General features: G+C 42.5%; 1 protein-coding gene across 4 annotated transcripts; it reads right to left on the bottom strand.

Annotated features, from left to right (window-relative positions):
* Positions 1 to 896: 896 nt before the first annotated feature.
* Positions 897 to 16,957, bottom strand: LOC107389570 (MOB-like protein phocein). 4 transcript variants are annotated; one of them, XM_015965767.3, is made up of 9 exons: positions 16,819 to 16,957; positions 13,384 to 13,539; positions 10,865 to 10,927; positions 8,622 to 8,722; positions 5,796 to 5,838; positions 4,685 to 4,771; positions 4,510 to 4,589; positions 2,147 to 2,258; positions 897 to 1,730 (listed from the first exon to the last, which is right to left on the bottom strand). In XM_015965767.3, the coding sequence occupies exons 1-9, from the start codon at positions 16,819 to 16,821 to the stop codon at positions 1,596 to 1,598; spliced, it is 780 nt and encodes a 259-aa protein (XP_015821253.1). In that variant the 5' UTR covers positions 16,822 to 16,957; the 3' UTR covers positions 897 to 1,595. The 4 variants fall into 4 exon arrangements, with proteins under 4 accessions (XP_015821253.1, XP_015821251.1, XP_070400193.1 ...); XM_015965765.3 differs by lacking the exons at positions 13,384 to 13,539; positions 16,819 to 16,957 and adding an exon at positions 11,515 to 11,804; XM_070544092.1 differs by lacking the exons at positions 13,384 to 13,539; positions 16,819 to 16,957 and adding an exon at positions 11,515 to 11,804 and having other exon boundaries at positions 4,685 to 4,777; positions 5,802 to 5,838.
* Between the last annotated feature and the right edge of the window lie 13 nt (positions 16,958 to 16,970).

Below are 16,970 nucleotides of genomic sequence, written 5' to 3'. Positions count from 1 at the left end.
ACATGATGCATTATGGTTGCAACAATGAGATCTGTGGTTCTGCACATTCCAAGCATCTCCATGGAGCACTCAGTCTATCTGAAGGGATGAAGATCGAGGCCGTTTTAGCACCAATACCTAGTTTTCCCCTGGGAGATACGTGTATTTATGATGTCACTGGACAGATTTGATCACAGTAAAAGTGTGTTTGTTGATTTGTACTCTGATTAATAAACAAATATACATGTAGTTTCATTTGTCTACAAAACAAAGACAGTCCGCCGATTCAATAATAGGTCTTTTTTATTAACAGACATCATGAAAATGTCAACAGTAACAAAATTTTTAGTCCATTTAAAAAACAAACAGTGGGCTGGACTGATGAGGCTCCTCCCACATAATAACTTAATGAGGAAGAGGGTTAAAGAAGGCAGAAAGTGGGCTGTGCCGACACGGTTGGTGGACATTACTCTCCTTCATCTGGGTGCTGCTGCGGCTCTGACGCGTCGGCCACATGTGTACAGTATTACAGTGGAGGCCGGGTCAGAGTCTGCTGAGAGGCCCTACTAAAGAACATCCCACTGCTAGTTCACTCACACACACAGCTAAAAGTGAAGACATGACAGCAGGTTAATAGATTGATGAAGGACACCCCTCAGACCAGGTGGGTCAGCAACACGAGAGAGAAGCGAACAGGAAATCATGAGATTATCAGGTTATGTACAGGGGGGCTCATTAACGCACATCATCTTGATTAGAGACACAAATCCAGCTGCTTTAAAAAACAAACGTGTCCACAGGAAGCAGCATGACGCTGATGTAGGGGCTCACCTTTGCCCTGTGTCTCACCCAACCAATGCACCAATACCACTGACGGTCAGCTGACTGGCTGCTCATGGTAGCAGTCATGGGAGAAGATCTAAGGAGTTATGTCTAACGTCCTTTATCTGTAGCTCTAAAAGCAACAACTGAAGGCCGTCTGATGACTAGGACTAGTGCTCATGGGCGTCACATAAGTACTGAGAGTTCCTGGGAACCCAGGAGAGCAGGCTGATCTGGGGGAAATGCAGAACTAGTTCAGCTGCACCAATAAATAAAATGATGGCCTCATTAAAGGGTGAATCAAACCTCAGGCGGGAACCGTGGTGCTAAAGCCGTCCTCACATCCATTCCACTGGATCATAACAGGAAAACGTCCCTGTTCACACACCAGCCTCTCTGCTCACCGGCAGACCCAAAGTTGTTGTTCAGTTAAAATGTGTCTGAATCTCAAATCTGATGCTAAAACCTCAGTGAGGCCTAAGCGAAGCTAGAGAGCTAAACATGCTTCCACACGTCTCCAGTAGGACAGAAGCATGAGTCAGCTGGTTCCTGTGGACACGGCGGGTCAGGAATCGGACCGTTAGAATATCAGAGTGTGGGCTTGGCTGAGCTCCGCTCCTTTAAGACAGACAGGAGCGTCGGACGGGGGACGTGGACAGTGTCTCGAGACAGAAGCCTTAGTACACTGTAGTGTGTGTGTGTGTGTGTGTGTATGTATATATTTGTGCAGAATGAGCTGGTCTCCTCTGTACTGTGTAGACACTGTTTACATGTGTGGCAGCAGCAGCTGTGTGTTAGGCCTCGCTCTCCCCAGCTGATGAGGTGTTCTGCACTTCCTCCTCCAGGATGGGCACAATCAGGTTGTCCTTGGACATCAGGTTGTACTTCATCACGAAACGTGTGAACCGGTGACACAGGAATGTCTCATTCTGCACCAAGACACAATCAGCAGATGTTCAGAGCCGCATAGCAAACTGTTGCTTACACTAGACTAACGGGCCGTGCGATCAGCTGGTGGAACAACTTAACTCATCTAGTTTGTCTTTATTAGTGAGTTTAAAATGGTTTAAAGTTTCTCAGTTTGTTTAGACACCAACATTAAAATGTAGACATGCTGCTTCTTTGGTTTCTCTTGTTGGGTCAGCGAGCAGAGTGCCTCAGAACCAACCACAGCAAAGACTTCTAATCCAGACACAGATTATCCGAATCAGGTTTAGTCTGGCTTGAAATGATATAATCACAAAGGTACTACAACACTTAATGTGAGCCTTCCTGGAGTTGTGTTTCAGCAGATTAGAGGTTAAACTCATGGTTTATCAGTGGCAGTAGGTCAGTCTGAACACACCTCATATTTGTCAAATATCTGACGATGGTGGAAGTAGGCATGAGAGAATATCCTATAGATGCGACGACAGACGGAGCCCAGCTTGGCCACTGATGACTCCTTGATGCTCACCCTGCAAACAGTCCAGACAGGAAGTGTACAGTATAAAACCTGCAGCTAGCCAGGACTTCAGATAAAACCCTTTCAATACCCGCTGCCTGAATGTGAGACTGACCACAAACCAAAGTGACAGTCAGTTTTAGACAGAAATTCAGATTTTCAGAAAATGCGATGTTTGTCAAGACAGGTTTGTTGCAGCGCTCCAAAATGACCCGGTATGTTTTACACATCCTGGGTTTTAAGAGTGTTGTGGCCACAGCGACGGATTTGGGTTGCAGGAGCCTGATATTTAACCGATGTTGCGGCACATCGGTCGCCGACTCTGTCCCTCATTCATTAGTGTGGGACAGTGAGGCGGATTCACCCACTTCCTGCAACAGCAGAAAGGGATTTAACGTGATAACACTATGCAGGCCTGAAAGCACAACCACTCTGCTTTAAAAAAAAACCCATTTGTATTTTTCTTAGGGCTGAACGATTAATTGCAAATGCAACTAAACTGCGATCTGACAAAAGGAGATTTTCTTATCGCAAAGGCTGCGATTTGACTGGCAGTGAGTGGTTAGCACAATGCTAATATTCATGGAAAAACCCATAGGGATGCTAATGCTAATATCGCAGATGACATTCTTACAAATTACGAATTAGGAACATGCCAAATTATTACATTTGGAGTCTAATAAAAAGTAATAGCTGCCATCAATCAATTAAGTACAGACAGGTATTTTAGTAAAGCTAGACAATCGTAAGACTTTAACTCCACAGAGTTTTGGCTAACAGCTATGAACGTAACTGAACTACGGAAGCTCTGCATGGACAAAAACTCTAAACACAGAAGACTTTAATAAACTGGACACATTTCTGACCTGCTAATATATTTTCACAGGTGATGCTAATACCTATGCTCCTTCAAGGGATGTGCTCCTGGCTGCAAAGCATCGCACCTTCTAAACAACCTTTTGTCTTTACTTGTGAGTGTTTATGTAGACAAATAAACTTGTAGAAATGATATGTAGATAAATATGTAGATACATAAACTTTTTTTTTTTTTGCTTCCTTTCTGGGACCATGGTCTTGATTCGGAAAAGGGTAGAATGCCCTCTCTGGGTCAGGGATGAGGTCCTGCCCCAAGTGGAGGAGTTTAAGTATCTCGGGGTCTTGTTCACAAGTGAGGGAAAACTGGAGCGTGAGATCGATAGGTGGATTGGTGCTGCATCTGCAGTGATGCGGGTGTTGTACCGGTCTGTCGTGGTGAAAAGAGAGCCGAGTCAGAAGGCGAAGCTCTCGATTTACCAGTCGATCTACGTTCCTATCCTCACCTATGGTCACGAGCTTTGGGTAGTGACCGAAAGAACGCAAATACAAGCGGACGAAATGAGTTTTCTCCGAAGAGTGGCTGGGCTCTCCCTTAGAGATAGGGTGAGAAGCTTGGTCATTCAGGAGGGGCTCGGGGTAGACCCGCTGCTCCTCCACATCGAGAGGAGCCAGTTGAGGTGGCTCGGGCATCTGGTCAGGATGCCTCCTGGACACCTCCCTGGTGAGGTTTTCCGGGCACGTCCAACCAGGAGGAGACCTGAAGGTAGACCCAGGACATGGTGGAGGGACTATGTCTCTCACCTGGCTAGGGAACGCCTAGGGATTCCCCCGGAGGAGCTGGCCCAAGTGGCTGGGGAGAGGGAAGTCTGGGCCTCTCGCCTTAGGCTACTGCCCCCACGACCCGACTCCGGATAAGCGGACGAAAATGGATGGATGGATGGGCTTCCTTTAGTTGAAATGAATGAGAAATGCCCTTTGAGAAAATAGCCATGAATTTAATCACAACTGCAATATTTTCTAGAATCGTTCAGCCCTAATTTTTCTGATGGCCCAAACTGTAACAGAGTTACGGTGAAGTAAGCATGTGAAAGGAGTGGGCATTTTGTGTTTTGTGCTAAAGGTACCAGGTGACCCACCCCGGTGCTGGGTAAACTCTACATGCAGGTTTTTAGTCAGTAAATACATCTGATAGCAAAAACTTACCTTCAGTTTTATTTTAGTGCTTACTGTTGTGAATGTATGATGTCATTTCCTGTCATGTTTGTAAACATTACTGTATATTGGGATCATTATGCTGAAGCTGGAATCCAAATTAAGTTTCTGCCAGTTCACTGATCGTTCAGCCGCGGGCAGTTTGTAGTAAACCAAAACATGATTTAGGTTGGTGTAAATTCTTATTGTGAGCAACATATCAGAAGTACTTCAATCAGAATGAAATCCCAACTAACCTGCTGGGAAAGTATTTGTTGCTATTGAGAAGGCAGGCAGCTCCGTCCAGCGTGTGCCTGGTGTAATCGATGGCAGGGCACTGTGCACGCAGCAACACACATCACAGCCGTCAGAGAGAGGCACATTTAAGCCACGGTAAGAGAAAATGTTCCAGAAGGTTAGGAATGAACTCACCTCTTTGGGCGTCTTGTGGGCAGCACATAAGAAGATCCACTGCTCTGTAGCCGTCATCTGAGTGCAGGTGTCAGGATGACACTCGCCCTGCAGGTGAAGAGCAAACAGATGCTTCTAAGAATAAAGAGGATCTACACTTTAATCCCTTTCTGATTCATCACTGATGGAATGGTAGAAGTACATCCCATTGTGTGCCCTGCTCCTCCTTTCCCTCTTCCTAACCTAATCTTGCCTGCTTGTTGGACCGGGACACTGGTTCAATGACAATAAACCTGAAGCTTATGTCTGTTACAACAACGTCAATTTGATCTATCGGATTTTGGCCAAAAGAGAATAGGTGTGTGTAGGTCAGGCGTGGGGAACCCTGATCCTCGAGGGCCGGTGTCCTGCACGTCTTTGCTCCAACACTTCTGATTCAGTGGTTGAGTCACCTGTTCAGCAGCTCATCAGGCTCTGCAAAAGCCTGTTAATCACCTGCTGATTGAAGTCAGGTGTGTTGAAAGTAAAATGTGCTGAACAGCGGCCCTTGATGGACCAGGGTTCCCCACCCCTAGTGTAGGTGTTCGATGTTTATGTTCCTTTAGGGTGCTGGGCTTCCAACTGGGAGGTCATGTGACCACCCTCCCAGTCTGCAACAATGAGGAAATGGAGCACGATTCAAATATTGAAGCAGTGGGCGGGGCAGCGAGGATAATGACCAAATAATAAATGTCACCCAAATGCTGTTGAAGGATTTTTGTGGCAACAGGCTTCTGAAACAAATGTAGCACCACCGCCGCTGTACGGGTAGTTATCGTTCATTTAGCGTCATCAAGACGATAAATATGATAGCTCTAACCCACCGGCCAGCTGGAGCGTAGAATCAGCAAGCAGCAAAAAGTTTAGCTGGGCCGGTAGGCGTTTCTACAACACTGTTTAGTCCAAGTTAAAAGTTCAGTGTGAATTCACTAAAGAAAATGAGACATCTTTGTGTGACATCATATGTCACACAAAGAATGAGCATGTGAAAAATAAAATCAACAACCCAAATGGACCGTGGAGCTTTGCTTTAGATGAAACATTTTTGACAAACGCCCTCAATTCTTCTGAAAATAGGAAATGTTAAACTCACCTGCAGTTTTACAGCGAGTCCATTAAGCTCCAAACAGAACTGCCTGTAGAGCAAAGAACATGTTAGCCTGGTGACTAGTCTTATACGCACGCACGCACGCACACGCGCACACGCACACGCACACACACACCGAGTCTTCATTGTTTCCAATTAAAACAGATTCGAATTATCTTTCAAACTGATGTTTCAGTACCCATATTAACCAAATAATCTTAGACATCTGCTATGTGGGGTACCCAAGGCTCTGTATTGGGCCCACTATTTACTCCTATTATATGCACTCTCTTGGACAGATAATTTACACATTTCAAATCTACCACTTATATGCAGATGACAGTAAGCTTTACGTCAGTGTTAAGGACTCTGAGATCTGTCTGAACAACTCGAGTACTGATCAAAAATCCATAACAGTTTAACAGTAACTTCTTAAAATCAAACTCTGAAAGGTTGTCTGAGCATTGCTCCGTAGAGCATGGTTCCTCTAATCAGGTGATAATCGGTCAATGAAATTCTGCCATCAAGGGAAATCTGAGAACTTTGTGTACTGGTATATTTTCTAATCAGATGGTGTTGAAAATATGGCTCTGAGATGGTTTTTCATGCTTTTATTTCCTCATGTCATGATTCTTGCAACACACATTTATTTAGACTTCAACAGATGTGTTCCTGCTCCACCTTTTGTATCGCTGACGCATCAGTGCATCCTTCTGTGGACTTGGGACAGGAGGGTATCCCATAATGCATTGTGTCACAAACCGATACACCCCGAACAGAAAAGGCCAGAGGACAAAGCTCAAAACTTTTAATGCTTTGTATCTAAAATATAAATAATTAAGTCTAAATAAAGAAATGAATATAAAGTTGTATGTTATTGTAGATTTGTCACGATACCTTAAAATGCTAGTTAGCAAACCAACTATCAAAATAAAACCAGCGAGGCCTTCTGCTTTTATGTCAGCTCATGTAACGAAGTACGGTGGTGTTACAAATGCAGCCCCTTCTCCTCATGTACTTCAAAGAATGGACTTTCCGCTGTACTTGCCAAGTACACAAGTACATACTTCGGTACTGAGAAGCAGCTAAAGTCTGAAAGCAAGACTGAGCACATCCAGGGACAGTCCACTACACCTGGACAAGAACTTGACAAAAACAATTAGTCCAATCAGAGGAGCAGAATCGTCTCCATCAGCACTCAGCTTTGGTTTTAGCCAAGCACGGAGGTTTCCATTTAGATACCAAATCATGCGTCGTTTAAACATTTTGTTTCATGCCAAGTTGTTGACTTTTACAATCAAAAGAAGAATGCAGACGGGTGAGATGTTATTGATAGTGTTGTGAACAGGTGTTGGTGTTTGATTATGTAAAGAGCTGGCTGTTAACACACTGGGCTAAAACCAGTTCTGGTGCAACAAGAGCTAATCAGCGGGATCTTCAGAAGCACAACACCATGAATTTCTGACAAGAATGACCTAAACGAGAGAAAAGGTTTATGGTAAGTAGGGCTGCAACAACGAATCGATAAATTCGATGAAAATCGATTACTAAAAGCGTTGGCAACGAATTGCGTCATCGATTCGTTGTGTTGCGCAACTCTTCCAAAAGCCCCCTCCCCTCCCGCCCGCCATTGCGCGCAGACCGGTGGAGAGTCGGCAGGTGTTTGTAAGAGGAACATGGCAGAAGCAGCGAGACCCCAAAAAAGTAAAAACTTCTGAAGTTTGGGAGCATTTTCAGTTAAATCAGGCGAAGACATGCAACGTTTGTAGGTCAGACTCATGGCATGGGAGTGCTGCAGTGATGATGCAGCGTCTTAAACGCAAGCATGTCAGAATCATCAGCGAGGAAGGAGAGAGCTCGGTGTCCGGGTAAGTTAAAAACTTTTCAAAAGTGATTCACCCAAGCTCCGGATTATTACACAGGCTAGACATGCCCTAAGCTCGTAAAAAAGTCTATAAAATCGTAAGCGCGACGCTATTAGATAGGCGGGGGGGGGGGGGGGGGGGGGGGACCTCGCGCCGCTGCGAACCGGTTCCGCCGTCACATTCCCGCAGAAACTGGTTGATCACACCGGGGCCAGACTACTAGCATGTGGCTTTACAACCACAATGTCCTCAGAAGCGAAAACGCTTTTAAAAGGGAGGGAGGAGTCCTAACTGTTGCTGCAGGCGTGTTGTGTGAGAGTGCAGTTATATACTGGTTAATATATTTTTGGGTTCAGTTGCTTTCATGTGGCCTAATGCGAGTCTATTTGGGATCATTGGACTGATCAGCAGCATTTCTTGATGTGACTTTATGGCAGTTGCCCAGGGCATCATCACAAGGAGGGCGGCATTCATTTACTTTTGTTTTATTTGGTATTTTTTCAGTCATTTTTGGAAATACTGATTAATTTTGATTAATTCACAGCCTATGTTTGATTACATTTAAAAATTAGTTGTTTGACATCCCCAATTATAATAAATGTCAACAGATGTGATCAAACAAAACAGATGAGAATTGCCCTTAAGCTGTTTAACTTGGACCAAGCATTTTAGGTCACAGATAGGTGTAGCTTAGGGTCTCTGTCTATACACCTTATAAGACAATTTAGGTGATGGCATGTTGTTTTTCTGCTATTGAACTGTTTTCTAATAATGTTGTGTTTAATAAAGTGAAGGAAGGAGAAAAATAACGTTTCCCTAGCAGTTTTAAAAAATGTCCCTATGTAATCCGATTAATCGATTAATCGTGTCGAGATCCCATCCGATTAATCGATTATCCAAATAATCGTTTGTTGCAGCCCTAATGGTAAGGCCATGCTGACTGTAGAAGTGATGAAATGAGTTTTACCTGAGGTGTTCGTACTTCCACACCCCCTCATCCTGACCTTCTGGAGGCTCCAGGATTTTGTCGATGTTGGAGCAGTCTGACCGAATGTTCTGCTGAATGTACTGCAACAGAAATACCAGACAGGTTACCATACGACTCGTGTGCTTTTATGGGCTCTGCTGCTGCATCTACCCACTACACCAACATCTTCACAGTTTATGACGGTCGTCATAAAACCTCCCCCTGCTGGAAACCATTTACTTTTCTTTTTTAGGATCATTTAAACATAAACATTTGCTTTTGTCCATTTCACAATGCTGCTTCTCTTTATGAAGATTTCAGGACATTTCATCCTACAAACATGGCGTTGTTGATTACAGCCAACCATCTCCATCTTTGTTCTCGTCTGTCAATGGTTCACCCGAGCAGTTTGCTTCAGTCATTTCCTAATTGTACTCTCACATTCACCTGAGAGACTTTACATGCTGAGACTTGTAATATCTGATCGTATAGTGCCAGTTAACTGGGAGACCTGAGGATGGAGCCCAAACAAGACCCTTCTTCATCAATGTCCTTGAATTTCCCGTTAAAAAGAATCTTGATGGACGCGTAAAACCACGTGGCTTCAAATGTTCAACGAGGCGGCGAAAGCCAACGTTTTCTACAACGGACAGCGGCTGGTCATCCAGGACAATAAATTCTAAAACTTTGTCCGTTATTGCAGTGGCTTCTTGCTGCCTTGGGTATATTTCTTGTGGCTCTTAAAGGCGTTTAACAGGGTTTGCTGTTGCTGTGGTTCATTTCTCTCCTCCTTTAAGGCGATAAACTCTCCATGCTCTTTTACATGCCGACAGCCAAAGTGCTTAATAAGGTTGCTCGTGTTGAATTTGGCAGCATTCACACCTCCCCTGGAAACTTCTGCCCTGCATATTATGCATGTAGCCGTCCTGCTAGTAGGGTTTTCCAAAGAAAAGAAACGCCATATTGCTGACACACTGCTAATGCTAAGTGCTAGAAAAACAATGACTCGCGTGCTGTAGGGCCCGCTCTGCCTAGCAAAATTGTGTCACTACCTTTGACTGTGTGTTGTAGAATTGGGCAGGGGAAGATCCCTTTCACGTGGTATCAGTTCATGTTTAGAAATAAGTACTCGCTGATTCAAATACCCTCATTTTTGCCAGAATCGGCGAGTATTTCTGAAGCTAGCATCGGCCCATCCCTAATTTGAGCCGGGTTATCAGTCAGCAGTGGGTGTGTTGGCCCAGGTCAGCCTGAAGCAGACCACCTCAGGAAGAGGGCTGAAAAACCGTCCAGTTGCACACAGAAATAAGGCAGGCTATGCTTTGTTAAACCAAACAGAAAAGGCAATAGGAATCTGACTTACCGCTTTAAAAAATAAACCTCTTTCTTTCAAGGCGTTTGCCTTTAGGCATAGCCACAGCAAATCACCTATCTCCATTTAGTTCTAGTCTCCCACCTTAAAAACAAACACCCAGCTCAAAACTCCAGGTTCACTACAGCAACTGTGACAAAAACACCGAGCTAACTGATGTTACAGGTCAAAAAGATCACAGCTGGGTGTTAATCACAATGGATGACCAGCCACTGTCTGTGGTTGCAAACCGTGGGTTTCCCAGTCACCTGGAACAACAGTACAAGTTTCCTTCAAGTCACCACATTTTACAGATGCAGCTCCACAGGTGTCGTGCAGAATATGCCTGCCTGCTCTGATTTGGCTGCACTGTTTCAGGAAAATGAATTGCACAATACAGCTGTGTATTGAGGAAGTGAACAAACTGAAATATAAGCGATAAGGCTATTGTTAAATATACGTATTAGCTCATTTCTTATCAATGTACTACCTGAACAAGTGATGTTTTTGGCAGATCAATTAAGGAACTAACATAAATACATAACTATATTTTTAAATGATAACTTGGGTGTGTTCTCCTTTTATCCTATTTTGGTGCATTGCTGAAGAATCTGACCTGGACTTGGCATGGCAGATACTCTCGAAATGAAATGACTAGGACCTGGGGGCCAGAAAAAAGTGGTTGGGACATTCCTGATAAGAAAATTGATTGTTCGAGTAAATAACAGTTTTTCCCCTGTAACGCCCTGCCTAGTTCACGTATTGCGCATCTGGGAGACCTCGTTGGTGTTAAAGACTTGATGAAGGGGAAACAAATTAAGTTTGAATGAATTTTCAGCAACTAAAATGAAATTGGATGTTAAATTATTTCGATTTAAACGGGTTACCACACCTGTTGAACCGCCAGGGTGCTGTCCATTTCTTCAAAGGATTCATCCGGCCAGTTATAGAAGTCCTGCACAGAGAAAACATCCGTGTTTACAGCTCTGGGGAACAAAGTTGACAAAGATCAGCTAACAAGTGTTTAGCTGAAAAACCACCAGAAAATAGCCTAGTTTTACCTGTGGCAAACAATGAATTCTTAGTCATGCGTAAACTAACCTGTCAGCTCAAATGTTGACAAGAATGAGGAAAAGTTTCCCCAACTTATAGCCACAGAGCGAGCAATCTGGTTAGCTAAACCGTCAACAAGGATAAGACTACTTCCTGCAAAGCTAAAAAGCGTGATAAGATCATAGACTGTACATAAGATGAGCGAAAGCGTTCCATGAAAGTATATAAAATACCATCAAACACATTACCGCAATAATAACAAACCAAAATTATCACAGAGCACATCTCTATCAATCAGGACACACCAAGACTCATATGCATTAGCTTTGCTCCATTAACTAGACGGTGCCACTAGCTACCGACGGCTGGTTGTATAACATATCAGCTCAAGTCCTGATCTAAGCCGAACCGAACAGTTTTGAAACGGCTTCGCCCTGTCTTAGTGAGTTCTGGCACAGCACGAAGCCTTCCCGTGATGTTAAAACGAACCTTGGCCTTGGTTCCAGGCCTATTCCTCCTGAGAACTGCAGTGCCCTCCGCCATGACCATCTCGACAGAATACCCGGATGTTCGTCAGCGGCGTAGTTGTACAGAAGAACCGGAAATAACTCACTGGTTTTCAGAGGCGTTCAAGACACCAGGAAAAGCTCTGTAAACGGGAGTGATATTACTTCGAAACTTACTAGCATGATGGAGACAAACCAAAATTAAAGATCAAAGACTATTAAGGGATTTAAAGGTGCAGCAGGTATGAATATGGTGAGATTTTACAGTGAGAAAATCCCAAGAGTGCAAAGCTTCAGTCATTTTGGAAAGAAGGTTATACTGAAACATATTTTATATCCATCTGGCTGCAGAGATTGTCAGTTTTCGTTCTTTCAAAAGAAAGGCAGAATGGACTTAAGCGTGAGGTTTCTGTGTCTCCTGCAAGCTTATACTGCAGCGCTGACAATTGTAATTTGATGATGGCTGGCAAAAAGCCCCGTAGTTGTTTATAGTGGTTGCAGTAACCCAATTTTACCACAGTAATTTTTACTTCATTTCTACATAATGCACCTTAAAAGCTGTTACAAAGATGATAAACTACTGTTCCAGGTTATTGCAGGAGACAGACCGTAAAACAAGTGATTAAAATAATGCAATTCTTACATTAACTTGTGTGCTGATTCAAGAGGCATAAAAATATATTTAGCTAATAAACACACATATCTAGCAAAATTATTGGCATAATGTAGAAAAAATGAACAAAGCCATTTTCATAGGTCTGACATGGAGAATACTTAGTGATGAAGCAGTGTTTATAGCTAATGTGTGCTAGAGTTGGGATGTCTCAGGGGTAAGGCACATATTTCTAAATAAAACTTTTATTGTATTTTGTTTTAATTCACAATACTAAATGAAATGTCCTTCATTAAAGCCCTCTAATGGATATTTAAATAAAATCTGGATAAAAGCAAAAAGAATCCTACAGAATGAACTTTTATGACCACTTGAAAGCTCGACTTTATTGTAACAAAACGTTTAATTATTTACAATTAGTAAAACACAAAAGTTGATTTCTTCCTTGCAATGATGACTAAATTCAAACATTAACAAAAGCAAGACTGAAGATTCATTCGGTATATTTGCCAAGGATGTCTCCATCACGGAACAGGTAATAATCCTGCAGGAACAAAAAATAGACGAGCTGTTACCAGGAGCAGCACAAAGACTGAGACTGAAACGGAGACAGAGCATTACCTTATCATCCAGAACAACTTTAGTTCCTCCGTACTCTGGTAGGAGCACCTTCTCTCCAACCTTCACACTCATCGACTGCAGGTGGCCCTTCTAAAAAAGGCATAATAATAAACCTTAGATATAGCAGATAGCTGCCTATTAAAATAATACATGACAAACATCCTTACTTTATCTGAAATGATAAGATTGGTCAATAATACACAAAAGGATAAATGGTTAGGGTATTATTATTATTATTAATGATACAAAAGGTGAGCATACTTGACCACAGCTACATCATCTTTTACCTAAATCTTCATTTACAAACACACATGAATACAATAAAACAGTTTTTCATCCTTACTTCTAAAATATGATTTAAAAAATATCTCAGCCCAAATGTAGGAGAGAGGAGCGTGTTGCAGGAAAAGTTTACTTTGTAAAAAAAGAAAATCAGTGAACAAGGCCATGACCTGCAGTCAGCCCAGAGTCAGTACCTGCAGATTTTCACTGATTCTACAGAAAAGGACTTGGATGTGATCATTTATTTTTGGTCCCTTTGGACTCCACCAGAGCACATAGCTGGCCTGGTCTCTAACATTGGTGAACAGAGCATCATATGATGCAGCAGGAACCCACCTGGTTGACGGAGCCCGGTCCAACGGCCACCACTGTGGCCTGCAGAACTTTGCCTTGTGACTTCTCTGGCAGCATGATGCCTCCCTTGGTTACGGTGTCAGCTGTCAGGCGCTCCACCAGCACCCGGTCGAACAGAGGGAGGAACTTCCTGAAGGCCTGTGAGAAACCACAACGGTCACACAGATTAGTGTCACACACCACTAACAGTAATGTTCAGGCCCATGTTTTTGTTTCACAGGTGGACGCCGCATTTCCATTTTAGGAACAAAATACTGAATGTAGATTTCTGGTTTTAAGTGTTTAAACAAACAAGATAACTTAATTGTGGTTTGGCTTTCTGTGTGTGTGTGGTCAAGTTAAGGTAAAATGTGATTAAAGAGGGATTCATGACTGAGGTAAGGAGGGTGGACGTTGACCCATTGTGAGTTAGTAACTGCAAGTTAAATTTTCCCCAAGCTTTTAAAAGATTTAAGAGAATGCCAGAAACTGTGGAAGAGGATTCCAAAAGCAAACGCCAAACGTCCGACGAGAACACATTACCAGTGACCTTTGGTCAAGGTTTTCTGTAGAGGAGGTCATCTGATACCTGAACGCAGAACATTTATTCACCTTATCTTGACACTGGTCTCAAAAGCTGCCTTGAGACTTTCCTCCTTGGCTTGTGTACCCAACACTCAATCATGAGATGCCAAGTCTGTGCCTCACATTAAATACAGTACTACTCCAACACCGCACTGTAGAACATGTTTTTGACCTACATAATATTACTAAACATCACTAAAGTAAGAAAATAAGACATTTCCATTATTTAAAACTAAACTTTTTTGGGGTTGTTTCAATCTTGTGCTGCTAGTTTGGTGAGTCCTGAGTAATGCTGAGTTCCAGTTGTCCTCGGAACGAGGAATTTCTGGGGCAGAAAATGACGTAACGGGCTCATTTTGCATTCCAGCTTCCAACTTGAGAGAAAATGTTGCCGTGTTGTTCAGCACTTAACCAAAATAATTATATAACCATGTAGGGCTGGTCAATATAGAAAAAAAATCGAACTGATCAATATCAATAATTACTGAAAATTCTATGAAAAATGTAGAAAATACATTTTAAGTGCAGCTTTGGCCATTTTTGTCATTACTTTATGATTAAAAAAATTGGTTGCGTTACCAGACTTGGTTTTTATCGGTTCTCTGCAAATTTTGCAAACCATTATTTGTTTTTCGTCAGACTTGTAAGAATGAAAATATCACCACGCTGGTGAAGTACTGTAACCTTTTCAGGACAGTTAGGGATCTCAGGGCCCTCTGAAACCTACGAGCTCAAAGCTTGGAATTCTGAGTTCATTGCATCATTTCCGGCAAACTTTTCTCAGAAAGTGTTCCGAGGACAATTATGTAGGATTAACTACACACTAGAATCAACACTGTTTGCTATCACCTTCTGTGATGCTACAACTGGAACGCACCATAAGGACTTGTTTAAAGTGTTACAACCATAGACATGAATTCATAGACACCCTATAAGGAGCCTAAGCCACGCCCATCTACTTCCGGACTTTTACAAGCTGATGAATCTCAAAGAACGTGACTGGCGTGGTCGAAACACCCATCATTACTTTTCATTTAAATTGCAGCACAACATATGTGCGATCCAGGGCGTAAGGCAAAGCGGATTAGAAAGTAGTTTTAGCCTAGTTGACTTGCACTCATTTTTTCGTTCTTCTGGTGACCCATGAGCCCACCGGAAAAGCAAGAGACTTCGGCTCCCTATAGGGCGCTGGAGAGCATAGCAGCATCAAATTGGATGGGTCTTCTCACTCTCCAAAGTCAATGCAGAATGGGCAACTACGCCCGTTTTGGGCAGCCTACTGTTGCAACAACATGCGTGCTGTTGAAAACAGATCACGTGGGATTACTACTGACTTTTCTAACCTACCTGATGGGACTTTATATTTTAATTTACTTTCATTTATTTAGTTTATTTATATTTCAATTATCTGGTTTTGTGAAAAAGCTTGATAAAATGTGTTTTTAGTTGAGTAAGCACCTTCCTCGGTAGAAATGAATGTACTAGGGGCGAATGGAGACCTATCTAGCATGGTAGCTGGCCACTACGGCAGCGCCAGTCCATGGGGCGTCTACAAACATGTCTGTTAGAACTAGAGGTGTGCATCGGCAAGAATCTGGCAATACGATATACATCGCAATACAAGAGAAAAGATACAACGTATTACTATGCTAAAAGCCAGAAGAATTTAGCATTTTTAAAGACTGGACTTAATTAGAAAACTCAGGCCTCAGCTGAGCTCTGCTTCAAGACACACCCTGTGTTATGGTGAAATCTCATGGTTCCACCAGAACGACGGTGGTAAAAACTGCTGCCACCTAGCAGTCAGAGTTTGAATTGCACCGCAACAAAAGAAAGACAGTAAATGATTTTATGTATGCACATGCTTAATAAAAAAAATATGATGCACTGCTTTTAACAGAAATTCAGAATCATACCACAAACTATTGCAATAGTTATTGTATCGTTATTTTCTTACATCCCTAATCAAAGCATAAACATAATGAGTGGAAAGATAAAATATTTTTTAAATGCTAACAAAGCAGCTTAATTTAGACTGTGGCTGTGTAGTATACCTACATTTGTTGTTTTACCATTATTTTTCTCTGAAAATATTGTAAAATTATATGAATAAGGGTTATGGTTACGCTAAGAATAATCAAAGGTCACCCATGTACAGGTAAAACTAAAATTTAGAATATGGTGCAAATTTTAATTAATTTCAGTACTTCAGCTTAAAAAATGACAATAGTATGCAAGATAGACTCATTACATGCAAAAGCCTTTACTTGGTATATTTGTGATGATGACAGCTGATGGAAACCCCAAATTCAAAATCATAGACCATGAGATAAAAACAAGGATTTTAAACTGAGAAATGTCAGACATGTGAAGAAGCATGCATACGTTGGTTTGGGCCCATTTCGCCTTTACTGAAATAAATTAACTTTTGCACCGAGTTTAAATTTGTCCAGTTTCACCTGCAATTCAGTTTGCCACCTTTTTAAAACTACCCTCGGAGGGGTTTCAACCCCCGCAGAAAAAAGATCGCAGGTTTGTTGGTGAATTTAACTTTTAAATATGAGTAAATGAAATGCACCACGTTGTTGTGCTGTCTAGCCAACCTGATACAGATGCAACTGTCTCCCTCCGATCTCAGGAGTATCATTAACTCAAACATGAGGTAAAGCTCCTTCACTGCTCTCTGCTTGGCAACGTGACCTTGTGAGTGGATGTTAGCATTCTCTACGTTAGCTACTGACATTTTTGCAGTGAGATTTTAGACTAAAAAACCCACAGACATCCATTTCTGCCTTTCTAACAGGTCCCTGTGCATTCCGCTTGAATGAAACCATTTTACGTGCTAGTTCTTACCATTTCTACACGTGCGAATGGGTAGAGAGCCGGAGACGAGCAGCACAGCAATCAGAACCTGTCTGAAAAGGAGTCACTACACACGAGGAAAGATCCTGAAAACGCATGCGCACTAAAGCCCTCCTCATGGAAAGTTCTGGTACACCCAAGGC

The sequence above is a fragment of the Nothobranchius furzeri genome, chromosome 14, assembly GCF_043380555.1.
Source record: "Nothobranchius furzeri strain GRZ-AD chromosome 14, NfurGRZ-RIMD1, whole genome shotgun sequence".
Classification (NCBI taxonomy): Eukaryota; Metazoa; Chordata; class Actinopteri; order Cyprinodontiformes; family Nothobranchiidae; genus Nothobranchius; species Nothobranchius furzeri.
Note: the sequence above shows the minus strand (reverse complement) of the source record. Positions and strands in the feature narration are given on the sequence as shown.